At 32.5% G+C, this 15,279-nt stretch overlaps 2 protein-coding genes across 4 annotated transcripts; one reads left to right on the forward strand and one right to left on the reverse strand.

Annotated features, from left to right (window-relative positions):
* Window positions 1-401: 401 nt before the first annotated feature.
* LOC107413075 (uncharacterized) lies at window positions 402-3,606 on the reverse strand. The gene is made up of 2 exons (XM_016020935.4): window positions 3,115-3,606; window positions 402-741 (listed from the first exon to the last, which is right to left on the reverse strand). The coding sequence occupies exons 1-2, from the start codon at window positions 3,415-3,417 to the stop codon at window positions 625-627; spliced, it is 420 nt and encodes a 139-aa protein (XP_015876421.1). The 5' UTR covers window positions 3,418-3,606; the 3' UTR covers window positions 402-624.
* A 3,462-nt stretch (window positions 3,607-7,068) lies between these two features.
* Window positions 7,069-15,006, forward strand: LOC107413096 (pyruvate kinase 1, cytosolic). Of its 3 annotated transcripts, none has more exons than XM_016020965.4 (16): window positions 7,069-7,341; window positions 8,045-8,141; window positions 8,627-8,724; window positions 8,939-9,094; window positions 9,265-9,342; window positions 9,915-10,046; window positions 10,606-10,686; window positions 10,821-10,892; window positions 11,164-11,253; window positions 12,054-12,198; window positions 12,427-12,515; window positions 13,284-13,379; window positions 13,526-13,593; window positions 13,868-13,967; window positions 14,306-14,365; window positions 14,608-15,006. In XM_016020965.4, the coding sequence occupies exons 1-16, from the start codon at window positions 7,273-7,275 to the stop codon at window positions 14,758-14,760; spliced, it is 1,584 nt and encodes a 527-aa protein (XP_015876451.2). In that variant the 5' UTR covers window positions 7,069-7,272; the 3' UTR covers window positions 14,761-15,006. The 3 variants fall into 3 exon arrangements, with proteins under 3 accessions (XP_015876451.2, XP_060675894.1, XP_048326380.1); XM_060819911.1 differs by lacking the exon at window positions 7,069-7,341 and adding an exon at window positions 7,441-7,596; XM_048470423.2 differs by lacking the exon at window positions 7,069-7,341 and adding an exon at window positions 7,500-7,518.
* The last annotated feature ends 273 nt before the right edge of the window (window positions 15,007-15,279 follow it).

Here is a 15,279-nt window from a genome sequence, read left to right on the forward strand (position 1 = left end):
TCTCTTAAAAAGCATTAGAATATCCAAACTTACAATCATTGCTAGAATAAACAATAACATTGGTTTTATCATTGGACTTAGCCCAAGGGACAAGTTCAAGAAATTTTAAAAATTTTTGTTGTGTGTTTTCGTTTGCAAGTATAGACTAAAGATTTTAAATTGTAGAGCATGCTTAGAGAAGCATCATGGATCATGCTTAAAGAGTAGCATCATGGATCAATCATAGGTTGACGTAGGTGAAGTAGGTCGTATGAGGCTCACAATGTGGAACAAACATGCAATTGGATACATTCAAGAGCCTATTAATGGAGCTAAGATTGGAATTCTCAATGAATCTCTGTGATTAGGTTTTTTTTAGTTAAAATAGAAGAGAATATTGAAGATTATTGGCCCTGGTGAAATCTTCTGAAACATGAAACTATAAACTAATTACATACATCAAGCTTAAAAAGTTAAAATAACCATATATCATTTACAGGGCAGACTCTAAAATCATCATACACCAGTGCCATGTAGATAATAGACATAAGCAGAACCCTGAAGCAATTAGAAAAAGAGGCAGACTATTTCAGTAAGATCCCGAAATGGTAATTATGTGTATTTCAATAAGGAAAACCAACAAAACTATTCTGCAGATTGATCTTCATCAGAAGATCCTTCCTTCTTGTCCTTCCTCTCCTTCCTCTCATTCCATCTCGCCCATATCCACCTCAAAACAAGAAACCCGCCAAGGGCATAAACCTGAAAATGAACCAAGTAAAATTCTATAACTCAAAAATTAATCAACACGCATTTAAAGAAAAAAAAAAAAACAAATGAGGAGGCAGTATTTGATCTCAGAGAAAAGGTCTACACCAAAAAAGAGAGAAAAAATATACATATATGTTTTCAAAGACTGATTTATTCTTAGTTTCGATACAGATACTACTACAGAAAATAAACAGGTTACCAGTAAAAGGAGTTATCATAAAACAAATGAGTATCCCCTTGAATTTTCACATGCACAAGCTCTATAAACTTTAAGAAGTACATCTCTCAACTCACAAAGATAAAAACATAAGCCAAGCTAAAAGATTGCGTATAAGTTATCATTTCTGCACCATGTTACCAAGCATTCAAATGTCACATGAAAGAAGAAAGCAATAAGATGGAGTAGAATCACAGTTCAACTTGGTTTTTCTCTACATTTGTTCACTATTTTCTCCCATCAAATTATTTCCTTGAAAATAAGTTCAAAAAAAAAAAGAGGGCACTAGCGACGAGTCAAATTCCTATCCTAAAAATGTTCAGAAGCAGATTGAAAATAAAAAAGTATCAAAACCATCAATGTCATAACCCAAGCCTGCTGGATGGCAGAAACACTAGAACCAAAAATTTTCAAGTAATAGTTCACTTCCAGCTAATTTTAGATAATAAGATGTATGGTGAAATATACAAGTTACAAAGAGTAAGAGAGATGAGAATTTAAGTCGTGGATACAAAATGCACATTTTGCATGCAGCACACATCCATGCAATATCAGTCAATAAAGTGATTCTGTGTACATTAGTGAAAGCATGCAAATCTGCATGAGAAAGAGAGGAGAGACTTTTACTACCACTGATGTTCCAAGTCCTAAAACCTTCTTACAACATACCCATTCTACTAGTTAGCAAAGACTACTGAACAATCAAAAATCATTTTGAAATCCATACCATATCCTTCACCCATACTCTTCTACCACCAAATCACATTAATGACACCATGCTCATATTAGAATCTAATCCCTTCATAAATTAGATCCCAGTAGTGCTTCCCAGACTACAAAGAACACTTCCCTCTCAACATCTTTTAGAGCTGTATGGGGAATCAATCTAAGATCTTCAACCATTTTGTTGCTTATATCATGAATATTGTTAAAGAACAAGACCTCTATAAGGTGGACAAGAAATGGTTTACTTATTTTAACACTACCCCATAGTGCATGAGTTTCAACATGGTGACATACTTATCTATGCATATTGAATCCAAGAATATGAATATGTAGGACACAAATCTTTTGGGCAGCCTTCTACAACTAGGGATTTCTTTCTCAATCAGCAAGAGGGATCTAAATATGGATCCAAAAAATGTCACCCATATGCTCATGCACTGGCATCCAACATGCCACCCAAAGAGAGGTATGTACCACATGTGGAAATCCACAAGTGAAACGCAGAGTGGGGGAAAAAAAATTCATTTGCCAACAAGCAAACTAGAGCTTTTAGAACAATGATGCTTTAATATAGTATCACATGTTCAGGCTCAATGTTTATGTTTTCAAATCCTTGCACTTTCAATTCTCAAAAACAATTTATTATTCCACACGTTGGGCCTCAATCCTTTATCTGCATGTTCCCGAACCAATCTTGCAAAAAAAATCCTACAATGAGGGTTTTGCAGCCGTAAAAAGATACCTATAACACACAAAGAGCAAAACCTGAAATAAGCAGCAATAAAAATCTAGAAAACTTCTCAATAGCAATAACCAATATAGATTCAGCTCATTCTGTCTTCCTTCTCCTTATTTTGCAAATTCCCATTTCCGTGGAAGCTTCATGGTGAATCAAAGGGAAAAAAGAAACTCCTTTTTTTCTCTACAGTTTTGGTGAATCAATACACACTGCCAACAGTCTTATAACTATGACAGGTGCAATCTAATTAAGGCAATATTTTAGCTCAGAAACTCCAACCAGCAATTATGTGTCTGGAAACTCCTTTCCAGTTTAACATGTTTAAGGAACACATTTGGTATGTAGAATAATATTTCGCTTAGTTTCTCTTCCTTGGAAATTACTTTCCAAAGTAAATATATTTCATCCAACTGAAACAAGGCATACTGAAATCAACAACTTGTTATCACAAACTTGTAATCTTAGAGCATAACAAGATTATACCATTATCAATCATTCCAATACAACTGTTTATTTAAGCAGAAAATAAAAGTATAAAAAAAAAAAAAATTTGTGCTAAAAAAACAATAAAGAAAAATAAAATTGTGCTTTCCTTTCTGCCCTCCACTTTCTCGACAACCAAACAGAAAAAACAAAAATGACAAAAAGAAAAAAATGAAAAACAAAAACAGAAAACAATTACCTGCCATAATATAACAGGGTTCGAGGTCTTTCCATGCTCTTCAGATTCAACAGCCACAGGGGGAGGAGCCACAAGTTGAGCTTTGGGAAACTTTACCATGTCCGGTTTCTGAGTTTCACTCTGATTTCGCTCATCATCCACCACTGCTTTTCTCTCTCCATCTTCTTCACCTGAAAACCCAGCTTTTGGTTTCGGCTTGAAGAAAGGGAATTGAAGATTGAACTTGGGAAAGATGAGTGAGAACCCATTTGAACCTGCTTTTGGGTTTTCTTCTTTGCTCACAATCTCGGAGTTTTCAGCCATTTAGGAAAGAGAGAGCGAGAGAGAGAGAGAGAATGTAATTTCTGAACGTGGGTTTGGTTTGGAATTGGCGGAGATAACAGAGAAGAAGAAGAAGAAGTTCATGAAAAAATGAGTCTCGAAGCAATGGCAGTATGTGGAAGGTTTTAGGAGAGACTGTAAAATAAAATATAAATAAAAAAGTCTTTTTGAGGATCAGGGCTACGAAGACGTTCACTTTTATGTACTTAAAATTTTTTTATTTATTTTTTTAGGGGCCGTAGTGAAATTTTTGAGAATGGAGATCGCACAAACTTGTGTAAAAGATGCAAAATGGAGAGGTTAAAGTGAAATTTTACCTTTTCGTAAATTTGTGGTATAAATTGAGATTAAATGCATTTTATTGCCAATATTTTTTTAAATTTTTATTTTTGCATTTGATTTTTATTTTTATTTTTTAGTTTTATAAAATTATGTATTAGCTACAAAATCGTTAAATATTAATGAAACCCAAACCGATTCATCCCTTTTTTTTTTTTTTCCTTACCCTAAACCATTTTTTCTACTTTTTATTTTTTATCATTTGCCCAACCTAAATAATTCCAAAACTCACCATTTATAGGAGAAATTGATATGTGCCTGCTCCAATTGAAGTGCAGAAGAAGCAGAAAGAGAGGAAGAGAGACGGAAAGATAGGCAAAACCAGGATAATTTCATGCATTCATCATAACTCCCAAAGTTACAACTGATAGCATAAATATGGAAATTAACCCACCACTTAGCAACTACCAGCAAATGCCTAGTACATAGAACAATAACAAAACATAACAACAGCAACAACGAAATAAATATTTACTTCTCTTCCTAATATAGAGCAAGCCATGTGCCACATATTTCTATTTTGTAGGATAGTGGCTAATTTAGGAAAGTTACTTTTAATTTCTAATGTTTAGAGCATCTTTGATCATTTTTTTTTTAATTGGAGCTTATGTGTCAAGAAGGGTTGAAATTTAAATGATATAGTATCTATTACTAAACAATGTCTATTTAAATTTTTTTTCCAATATATTCTATTTAAAATTTAAAATGAAATTAGTTGGTATATAAAAAGAAAAAAAAATTATAAATTGATTGAAAAAAAAAGAAGTTAAATTTATGACTCACACTGTCTAACAAATATTTTACAAATAGAATGTTGGTTAGATAGCTTCTTGCTGCCATTCCGTCAGATTTTTTCCACAGTATTAATAGATTTTTTGTACAATATCATTGGAGAATATTTATTTAAAAGACTATCCATTGATCTGATATGGTAAAAAAAATTTTTAGATGAACTGAACTAATGAACATTTTGTTAAAGATTCTCTTAGTGTTCCATGTTTCCACTTCTTAGCATCAGTTATTTAGTTAGTGGGTATGTTCTTTAAATATCTTTGGTCGTATTTAGTTAATTTTATGAATGAATGAAGTATTTTCCTCCCCGATCCTAATTCCTCTTTATCTCTCTGTCCCTCCCTCCTTTTCTCACTTTCTGCAATTCTATGTGTTCTTGAAATGAAAACCAAAAAAAAAATAGAACTTAAGATTAAAGATGAATCAACTTTTGGGATCCCGTTATCATTCAACGGTCTCCTCCCAAATACATAATTTTTTGGAACTAAAAAACATATTAAATGGCCCCCCCAAAAAAAAAAAAAAAAAAAGAGAGAGAGAAAGACAGACCAAAACTAAATTTACCGCTTTTTTTTTTTTTTTTGTTTTTGTTTTTCTATAAGAAATTGTCAAAACTAAAAGAGAGTCAAGCGTATTTCAAAAAAATAAAAGATGGTCAAGTAGATCTAACCCTGGAAATTTTAGTACTTGACAATTGACAATACCATTACCATGCTCTACTTTTTTCTCTATTTTGCTTTATCCAAAAATGGGCCGTTGAACATGACCTCAACTGATTTTTAATGCAATTTAGGTAAATTATCTACAAAAAGCTTATTCTACTTGCTAGTTTTTCATTATTACCCTCAAATTTCAAAATCAAATCCTCAGATAATTTGAAGACACTCTCCTTCAAATCTCTAACATCAACCACTTTTCGATTAAAAAGAAAAAAATTGTAAAAGACATGTTAGGATCAATAATTATGATAAACACTCTTAACATATAATATCAAAAAATGTCCACTTTATTTTATTGAATTAAAATTCATTATTAATAATTATTGAACCATATCAAAAGTTAAAATTTAAAATTTAAAAAATTTATTAAATATGAATTTAGCGATATATTAAAACATCTATATTGAAAAAATAAATATTGACGGAAATCTATGATAAATAAATATAATTTTAAATTATAATCTTTAATTAAATACAGGATTTGATAAAAAGAAAATACCCATATTGGCCCTCGTATTAAAAACTTTGTTTAATAATATACACAATTGAGTATTAACACAAGTTTACTTGGTTTAATTATTAGCTGTCAATTAGATTAGCTAGATCCACAGAGAAATAAGAAAGCATAAATGATATCAATTTTACACAATCATCAAGAAAAAAAACGTTGTCAACTCATCCTGGCTCATGTTACATGTATAACACACCTTATGCACCCACAAAATGTATTTAAACTAGGCAGGTCTTCATGCCATCTTTAGCTATTTGACCTCAGCAGCTACCAAATTTGTCATGGAGACAGCAGATATTACTAATTTTTGTTCCTGCACTGAGTGAATTAAAATGGTCCTCCCCAAACCACAAAAAAAAAAAAAAAAAGAGTATATAAATCATCATTTACATGTGAAAAATAAAAAAAACTTGTGTGTGTTAAGATAGATGATTTTGCCACAAAAAATAGAGAATTAAAAAGAATATTTCTAATTATCTATTAACTTTAGAAATACAAACTTTTTTCATTTCTAGACCATAATATATTTATATATGTATATATATTTTTTTATAAACATGGTTTTTCTGTCACTGGATACAACATTCAACGGTGTCCAAGCCAAATTTTGATTCTTAGCTATATAACTTGTCCTAATCTTTTAAATTTAATTATTCAAGAGCCAACATGATGTATTAAAATTTTTTCATCGAGTACTATGGCACGCAAAACACAACCATATATACATATAAATATATTTATATATATATAAAATAAGATTATGGTACACAAATTCTATTAAAATTGATATTTTTTAAAATAAAATATTAATTTTATAATTATATATACAGTAAAATTAATTAATTTTTTTAAATATTAATTTTGATGTAAATCTGTATAAATAAATTGCATTATAAAATTAGTTTTATAATATATATATATATATATATATATTTAAGTTACACGAGATAAAAACAAAAGGAAAAAAAAAATCTATGTACACACGTGGAACACGAGAGGAAGGCACATTGAGAAAGCTTACAGAGCAGAAGCGGTCCACGTACTGACCTACACATAAAATATTATCCTTTTTTATTGGTTGAAATCCTTCCCTCTCTGCACTGTCATCGGGCCCACTTGACACGTGGACTACACTAGTCATAGAACTTGGAAAAAGACTTTAAAACTCCTCCTGAAAATTGAAATCCGGTCCCAATCCACGACTAGGAAATACTGAGGGCTGAACTGAAACCAATCAAATGTATCCTAGATTCTCAGAATCTTTTCCTTCTTATTATTAATTTCGGACAAAAAAATAACAATAATAATAATAATTAAGAAAAAAAAATAAATAAAGAAAATTATAAAAGAAGCTCAAAACTCACGCGATCTTCGATCAAGCACATTTTCTCAGTCGGTTTCAACTTTTTTTATTTTATTTCCTTTTTCGGTCCTGGATCACTGTTAGTCTCTCTGTTTGGTTTCCGAGAAAAAAAAATGCACGCAAACCAGTTGCTTCTCGAAGAGCCTATACGGATGGCTTCCATCTTGGAGCCTTCTAAGCCTGTATGTGTGAAGTTTTGCACAGTTTCTTTCACATTCTTATGCTAACTCTTCTTTTTTTGCCTTTTTGTTTTCCTAGTGTGTTTGGTTCCCGAGAAAATGATGGAAATCTGAGGAAATTAAAGACACAGAGAGAAAAAAGACTGTGAGATTATCGGGATCGATCCTCAATAGTTCAGTGTACTGTTTTGTGTTTGAAGTGAGATTATCAGGATTGATCTTCAATAGTTCAGTATACTGTTTTGTGTTTGACTTTTGGTAATTTTTTGCTAAGGAAATTGAGCTCATTTGGTGAAATTTTTTTCAGTTCTAAGAAATTTTTGTCGGTGTATGTTACTTTTCATGAGCAATCAAAATGGTAGCCTAAGGTTTTAGAAAATGTAGTATGAGTTTTGTAGCCGCTGTACTAGTTTTGTCTGTGTTATAAACTAGGAATTGAACAGCAATGAATTCTTCGGTCCATGAAAATGTATTTGTATTTGTGTTTTTCATCTTTATTTTTTTCACGGAAACTAAATTTAGGATATCAATTCGAAAATTCTTTATATTTGTTTTCAATTTACTCAACTTACTTGGTAGTGGAACATGGTTTTAATGTTATGGCAATACTTTGTTTGACTTTGTTTTGTTATATGGTGAACTTTTGATGTATAATAGTTTGAATGCGCGATCGTTTCTGATATCTTTGGGTGGATTAACTCTGCAGACTTTCTTTCCAGCAATGACAAAGATTGTTGGTACACTTGGTCCAAAATCACGATCTGTAGATATAATTTCCGATTGCCTGAAGGCAGGAATGTCTGGTACTGATGACATACTAGAATTATTTTTAATTACTCATTATTTCAGAATTAGTTCTTGTAGTTTCCTTATATCTATTAGATAGCCAAGAAAAAGAACAATGTATATTTTTTGAGTCTTATGTACATTCCTCTTGGTGTTTTCTAGAAAGATATAACAATTCCATCACTTAAATTGAGCTTATATGTGTTAGCTCAGTTTACTGGAGGCTCTAGTGTATTTGGGTTTCAGAATTCACATTTATTTTATTCCAATATTTATTTTTTCCCCCTTTACATTCCTTCGAGAACAAAAATTTTTGAAGAGAATGTTTGTTAGTTTTTTTTTTTTTTTTTTTTTTTTTTTTTTTTTTTTTTCTGTTAAGTAACCTCTCAATTTTCTTTATATTGTTCAGATTTAGATTTGTTTTCTGAAGAAATGAATATGTAAGAATTTATGCATTGTTACTTTTCTGATTTTTGGCGCCCCTCCCACTTTCAAACGTCAGTTGCTAGATTTGATTTTTCATGGGGTAATGCTGAATTTCACCAAGAGACATTGGAAAATTTGAAGAAAGCAATCAAGAATACCCAGAAGCTCTGTGCAGTAAGTCTACCAATATTAAATGCAGTGCATTTAGATGCTTTGTGATTTTACTGTATGTTTGTCCTCTCACTCATGCTCATTACCCGTACGATGTATATTTTTGGTATATGATGAATTGGAAAACTAGTTTTGCTTGCTTACCATATATTAAGCCTGTTTAATTTCAAATATTACAAATTCACTATTTCCCTTTCGAATTCTTCCATCTTTCCAGGTTATGTTAGATACAGTGGGTCCAGAGTTGCAGGTAGTTAATAAAACTGAGCATCCCATTTCCCTTGAGGCTGACACTTTGGTTGTCCTTACACCAGATGTAGAAAAAGAGGCCTCTTCTAATCTTTTACCCGTAAACTATTGTGGGCTGTCGAAGGTTGTATTTATGTTGTGTATTTGTCATTTCTTTCTTTAAATTTTCATTATTTTCTGTTTGAAAGGATGGAGTAAATGTTTTACACTTACTGAACTTGGTAAAGTAAAGAACTAGTTACATGCTTGTTGACACTGTCGCCACGGCTGAGATCAAAAAGTTTCTGTTTGCAGGCAGTAAAGAAGGGAGACAGTATTTTTATTGGTCAATACCTTTTTACAGGAAGTGAAACTACTTCTGTGTGGCTGGAGGTAAATCAACAGACTAAGTAGCAGTGAAATGTCAATTATCAAGTTGATGCTTTTATAATTAATATCTGTGCGTTTGTCACTTATTTAGATTAAGATAAGATAATAAGCCACTCCCATTCCTTTACGATCATTTAAGTTTGTTACACAAGCAAGTTTAGGAATTTGATTAAAGAAAAGAAAGAGATCCAGTTTTACACAATATCAATATTACGAGTATTAAAAAAAATAATGTGGAAGCTTGACAGCATACTTGTGGTCTTTCAAGCCATAGTAAAAGGGCTCTACATGTTATATCCGAAGCTGTCTATCATCAGATTATATATCTGATGAGTGACTAGAGCAGATTCTGCTGGAGCCTATTGCATATATGAATGATCATAAGATTCTTTTTCCCCTTCGTTTCCTGTTGGAAACTCTAACCTTACTTCCTGTAATTAAGCCTTACAGACAATAGTGTTTAGGACTTGCCTCCTGGTTATGGTCCTGTGCTCTTTTCCTCTTTATGCAATATTTTCCTGAAAATAAATAAAATTCTTGCTTCTGCTTTATGATCTTTTTCTTTTACAATGCAGGTAAGTGAAATGAAGGGTGAAGATGTGGTTTGTCTGATTAAGAACTCTGCTACCTTGGCTGGATCATTGTATACTTTGCATGTCTCTCAAATTCATATTGATCTTCCTACACTTACAGATCAAGATAAGGAGGTGAGTTTTCATATTTGTATCAAATACTATGTGACGAAAATTAAAATCATCTGCTAACATTTTGGTCAATATAATTATATAATTCTCTAAACCAAGAAATATTCAGAAAATGATTATGAACTTTATCTGGAAACTTTTACTGCAAGAGCATAGAGTTTATAATGACATTACTTGATTTTATGAACTTTGTGTTTGTTGTTCAACTGTCACTTCTAGTGTGTTCAATGACCATAATTTGCTAATATCAATACATTCAAATGGTTTGGCTCCTCTTTATTTTATTCTGTTTTGTTTTGTTTTCCCTTTTTTTTCCTCATGATAGGAAACATTACTTTAATGATAGGAAAAATATTTTCAAATATGTAAGAGGATGAAGAATTCTTTTCCAACAGATTTTATAATCCTCCTTTTCTCATGATCTATGACTATAGTGCATATGTTCAACCGTTACAATGTATGTAATCAAGCATATACACAAAATTGGTCTAATTTTCTACTCTAGGTTGTGCTAAAATGGCTCTCCTACTAATAATTTTTCGACATTTCCATAATGTTTCAGGTAATAACCACATGGGGCGTTAAAAACAATATAGACTTTCTCTCGTTGTCATACACTCGGCATGCTGAAGATGTCCGCCATGTAAGGACTACTTTTAGTGAGAATTCTGATCTAGTCTATTTTCTTTGTGTAATTAGCTAATATTTTAAGTTTTGCTGCTTTGAGTTTTTCCTTTCTTTCCAGTTCTAATGCGATCTGTTCTTGTTATTACATAGGCTCGTCAATTTCTTTCTAATTTGGGTAACCTCAACGAAACTCAAATTTTTGCAAAGATTGAAAATGTAGAGGTGAGCTACATATTGTTGGCACCATTTAGTTTCTTTAACATTTACCACATAGATAAGTAGATAAAGTGCACCTACTTAGTGCCATTCATGGATTTGGATGTGGATGTCCCATCCTTTCTCTTTATCCTGTAAAGTGGTAACTATATTATATTTGTGTGGATATGGATGAGATGGAGGTACTCATTTCCCTTTAAGAAGGCTAAAGCATATGAGTAATGTTTTCTAGATGAGCGTTTGATATATGCATTTTTTAAAATATTAATTGTTGTAGGGATTACATCATTTTGATGAGATCTTGCAAGAAGCAGATGGTATCATCCTCTCTCGTGGAAATTTGGGGATCGATCTCCCACCAGAAAAGGTCAGCTTTAACATCCTACAGTGCAAATTCTCTTTATTGTTTAGTATTTATATGAAGGTGGGTGATCTATGTACCAATGTACTTGACTAAGTTATTCGACAAACTATCCCAGTCATTAATTAATTCTGGCCAACCGTGATAAGATGGTTATCCATAACTAAGCGGTTAGTAAAATTATTCAGTTAAAAGAAAATATATCTCATTCAAAATTAAACAATTATTTACTGTCAGATTAGACTCATCTAATGGCTAGGATAATTTGTCAAGAACCTTTGTAGAAGGAACAGGCCCCCTTATATGATTATGTTGCTGGTTTTGATGTTTTAAAGAGGTTTAGGTCTGAAAATTGTCATAGATAATCCGCACATAGGCAAGTGGATAATTGCAAATTATTTTAATTCACAATAAAATAACTTGAGTGAGAATGGCATTTTGTTCATACGAAGTAATATGGGGATATCGATTCAAATTTTGGGAAGCGAAAGTGAAAAGGAGTCTCTGCATTTGTTGCGTCATCTTTAAACAGCTTGATGGATCTAGGCATCTGTGTACATGCACAAAATTATTTCCTTTGATATATGGGATATTTTGATCAGAAAAGAAATAACTGTTACCATGAAAGATTGAGCCCTTGTGATGTTAGCCAAAAAGAAATATGATGTTAGTAATAAGGATAAAAATTATCAGATATTCTTTAACATGTTTTTGCAGATTGGCAAACATGGGCAGCGTCACTTTTCATCTGGAGATTCCTTTATAAGGTCAGACTTGAAAGTGTTTTGCTTTTATGATTTTTGCAGGTGTTTTTGTTTCAAAAAGCTGCTGTTTACAAGTGCAATATGGCTGGAAAGCCAGCAGTAGTGACTCGTGTTGTGGACAGTATGACTGACAACCTAAGACCTACTCGTGCTGAAGCTACAGATGTTGCCAATGCAGTATTGGATGGTAATTTTTGGTGGTTCTTTTATGGTGTATTACTGTTTGTTACTATGGCGAATGTCTTTGTTGATTGCTGATCTCTCTCTCTCTCTCTCTCCCGCCCGCCACCACCCCCCCTTCTCTGTGTGTTAGTGGTGGTAGCAGTAATCTTTGCACTGTGTTTGCCTTGAAATTGTATACGACTATGACATGCCAAATGACAAATCTCAGTTATTTTATCTCCTCTTGGTTCAGGAAGTGATGCTATTCTTCTAGGGGCAGAGACCTTGAGGGGATTGTACCCTGTTGAGACCATTTCGACCGTTGGAAAGATTTGTGCTGAGGTAAGCTTTCCATTTTCTCGCCTTATTGAACCACTCCAGTCTCCACCCTAATATTTATTACCACCGTGACCATCTGTCTTTAATTATATCGCTTTCTTCTAAGATTGCTTGATTCTATGATGTCTGAGACTTGTCACTATGTGACATGTCTGCAATTCTTAGATCAAGTGTTCATTCCAACTTCCTTCAAGACTATCTAAAGGTCTTTATGGATGCTCAACCTAAAATTTATGACAGGTCGTAAGGTCATAGATCACCTAAAAAACTATCAATTTCATTTATTTATTTATTTTCTTAAAATGTCTTAAAGCAACTGAACTCCCATTATTTGAGATGGATAAGCATTTTACATGGTTGTCAATCTAATGACTATCTGCCATTCAAAAATTTTCATCTCTATTTGCATATCTCACTAATCTAAGTAAATACATTTCCATTTGGTGATAGGGTTCCAGAATGTTTAAAAAGTTCAAAATCTTATTGATTTCTGCAATTTGATCATATATGTATGTATACTAAACTACTATTAATAACCAAAAAAAAAAAAAAAAATCAAACTGACATCTCTCTCTCTCTCTGGGATTTTCTTTAGACAAGCTGTATTCCAAATTTTTATTTAAACTATGTCCTTTACTTACAATATTTATGTAGCAATATATTAGTATCAGCTATTTGTCATGTCGTGCTTGACGTGTAGTGCATGAGCACATTTATATATCATCAATGTCAGATGTTAAATGAAGTCATTTATCAAGATTCTGTTTGCAGGCAGAGAAGGTTTTTAATCAGGAGGTATATTTCAAGAAGGCTGTCAAACGTGTTGGCGAACCTATGACCCACTTGGAATCTATTGCCTCCACTGCAGTACATCCATACTTCCATCTCTTTAACTTCATTGCTTAATTGTAACATCGTATCAATTATTTGTGTACAAGAATGGTAGTTGGCCAAGCATGTTATAAAGGTTCAGTTTCTTATTCTGAAAGCATAATTATCTTCTATTATTGCAGGTACGTGCAGCAATTAAAGTGAAGGCCTCTGTAATCATTTGCTTCACTTCATCTGGAAGAGCGGCAAGGTTTTCTGTGTTATTGTTTGTTTTATTATTATTACTACTATTTTTTTTTTTTTTTTGTTATATTCCCCCTTTGTAGACAAGTATGTTGGTTCATATGCTCATGGTTGGAATGTGCTGAAAAATTGATCTCTTTTATTGCGGTTGACATTTTTTTCCATTCAAAGTTGATTATAGATGGTTCACCATGCTTCTTGAAACTCTCTTGCAAATTCAGTGCTTACATTGTTTAATTATGCACTAAGACTAGTTTCCATCTGTTTTGGTGTTCTTGTAGGTTGATTGCTAAGTATAGGCCAACAATGCCTGTGATTTCTGTTGTCATCCCTCGTCTAAAGACAAACCAACTCCGCTGGACTTTTTCTGGTGCTTTTGAGGTTGGTTGTTGATTAGTGCAATCAAACTTACATTCTTGTCAGAAATGCCAACATTACCTCTCCATTTTCATCTCTAAACTAATGGAAATGTGAAATAGTTACTTAAATAATTAAGTTAAAATTTACATGGTTAATTTATCTAGGCTTGTGTATGAATAATTTGGGATGATTAGAAATGAGTGGCTGACCATTCTACGAGGTGAACTTCGTATTTGAATATGTCCCTTTTTTTTATTATTATTATCTTTCAACTGATCTGCATTACACCATTTTCGAGTTGTCATATCAAAATCAAAGACCATCAGTACTGCTTGTTAATTTTCATGATTGTGTGACAGGCAAGGCAATCGCTAACGGTCAGAGGCCTTTTCCCCATGCTTGCTGATCCTCGACATCCTGTAAGAATTATTTAGTGTTATTTGAATTTCTTTTCCCACCATATGTACACGGAGAGTTGATGATACTGTCAAATAAATGGTAAATTTTTGTTGTTATTCGATTTTATTGTGTCCTTAACATGGAAATAGATTGGAAGTTCTGCTTGAGACAGTCACTCTCATCTAACAATAAGGACTATCGCCTTTCAAGGATACACAATTAGTTTCATTGAATCTATGTTCCTATATTCATGTTTATGCAGGCTGAATCTACAAATGCAGCAAATGGATCCATCTTGAAAGTTGCTTTGGATCATGGGAAAGCCTCAGGTCTAATAAAGTCACATGACCGTGTTGTTGTTTGCCAGAAAGTAGGTGATGTATCTGTGGTGAAGATCATCGAGCTTGAAGATTAGACTTTATTTTGATCTTTACGAACATTTTCCAGCTTACTAGTTTGAAAATAAGCAATGGTATACAACATGCATAAGAGAGTGTGGTTTGGTTATCAATGTATGCTCTTTCAACTTGATTAGGTCAATATCTATTTCTGCCTTGATTCTGTATAAATATATCCTTATGCTTTGCCTGAAGGATTTTGTAACTCAACTAGATTTTGTCTATGCTACATAAACTAAATCAAAACTGTGACTTCTTCAAAATGAGTATTTTGATCTTATTGCCAATATCAGGTTCAGGCATGTGTTTTTGTGATTCTTTAGCACACTTCCTCCTTGATTCATTTTTGTTTGCCTGATTTAATTTATAGTTTAAAATAGAAGTTTTATTATTTCTAGCTCAGAAATTTATCTTCGCATAAGATGCTCGAGAGTAGCAGTGTCAAATTTTCAAACTCGTAGCCAAAATCACCATTAATTTCCATAATTTTGCGAAAAGAATTTAACGAATATTTTTCATTGTTTTATTTTTTAATT

The sequence above is a fragment of the Ziziphus jujuba genome, chromosome 8 (genome assembly GCF_031755915.1).
Source record: "Ziziphus jujuba cultivar Dongzao chromosome 8, ASM3175591v1".
NCBI classification, from domain to species: Eukaryota; Viridiplantae; Streptophyta; class Magnoliopsida; order Rosales; family Rhamnaceae; genus Ziziphus; species Ziziphus jujuba.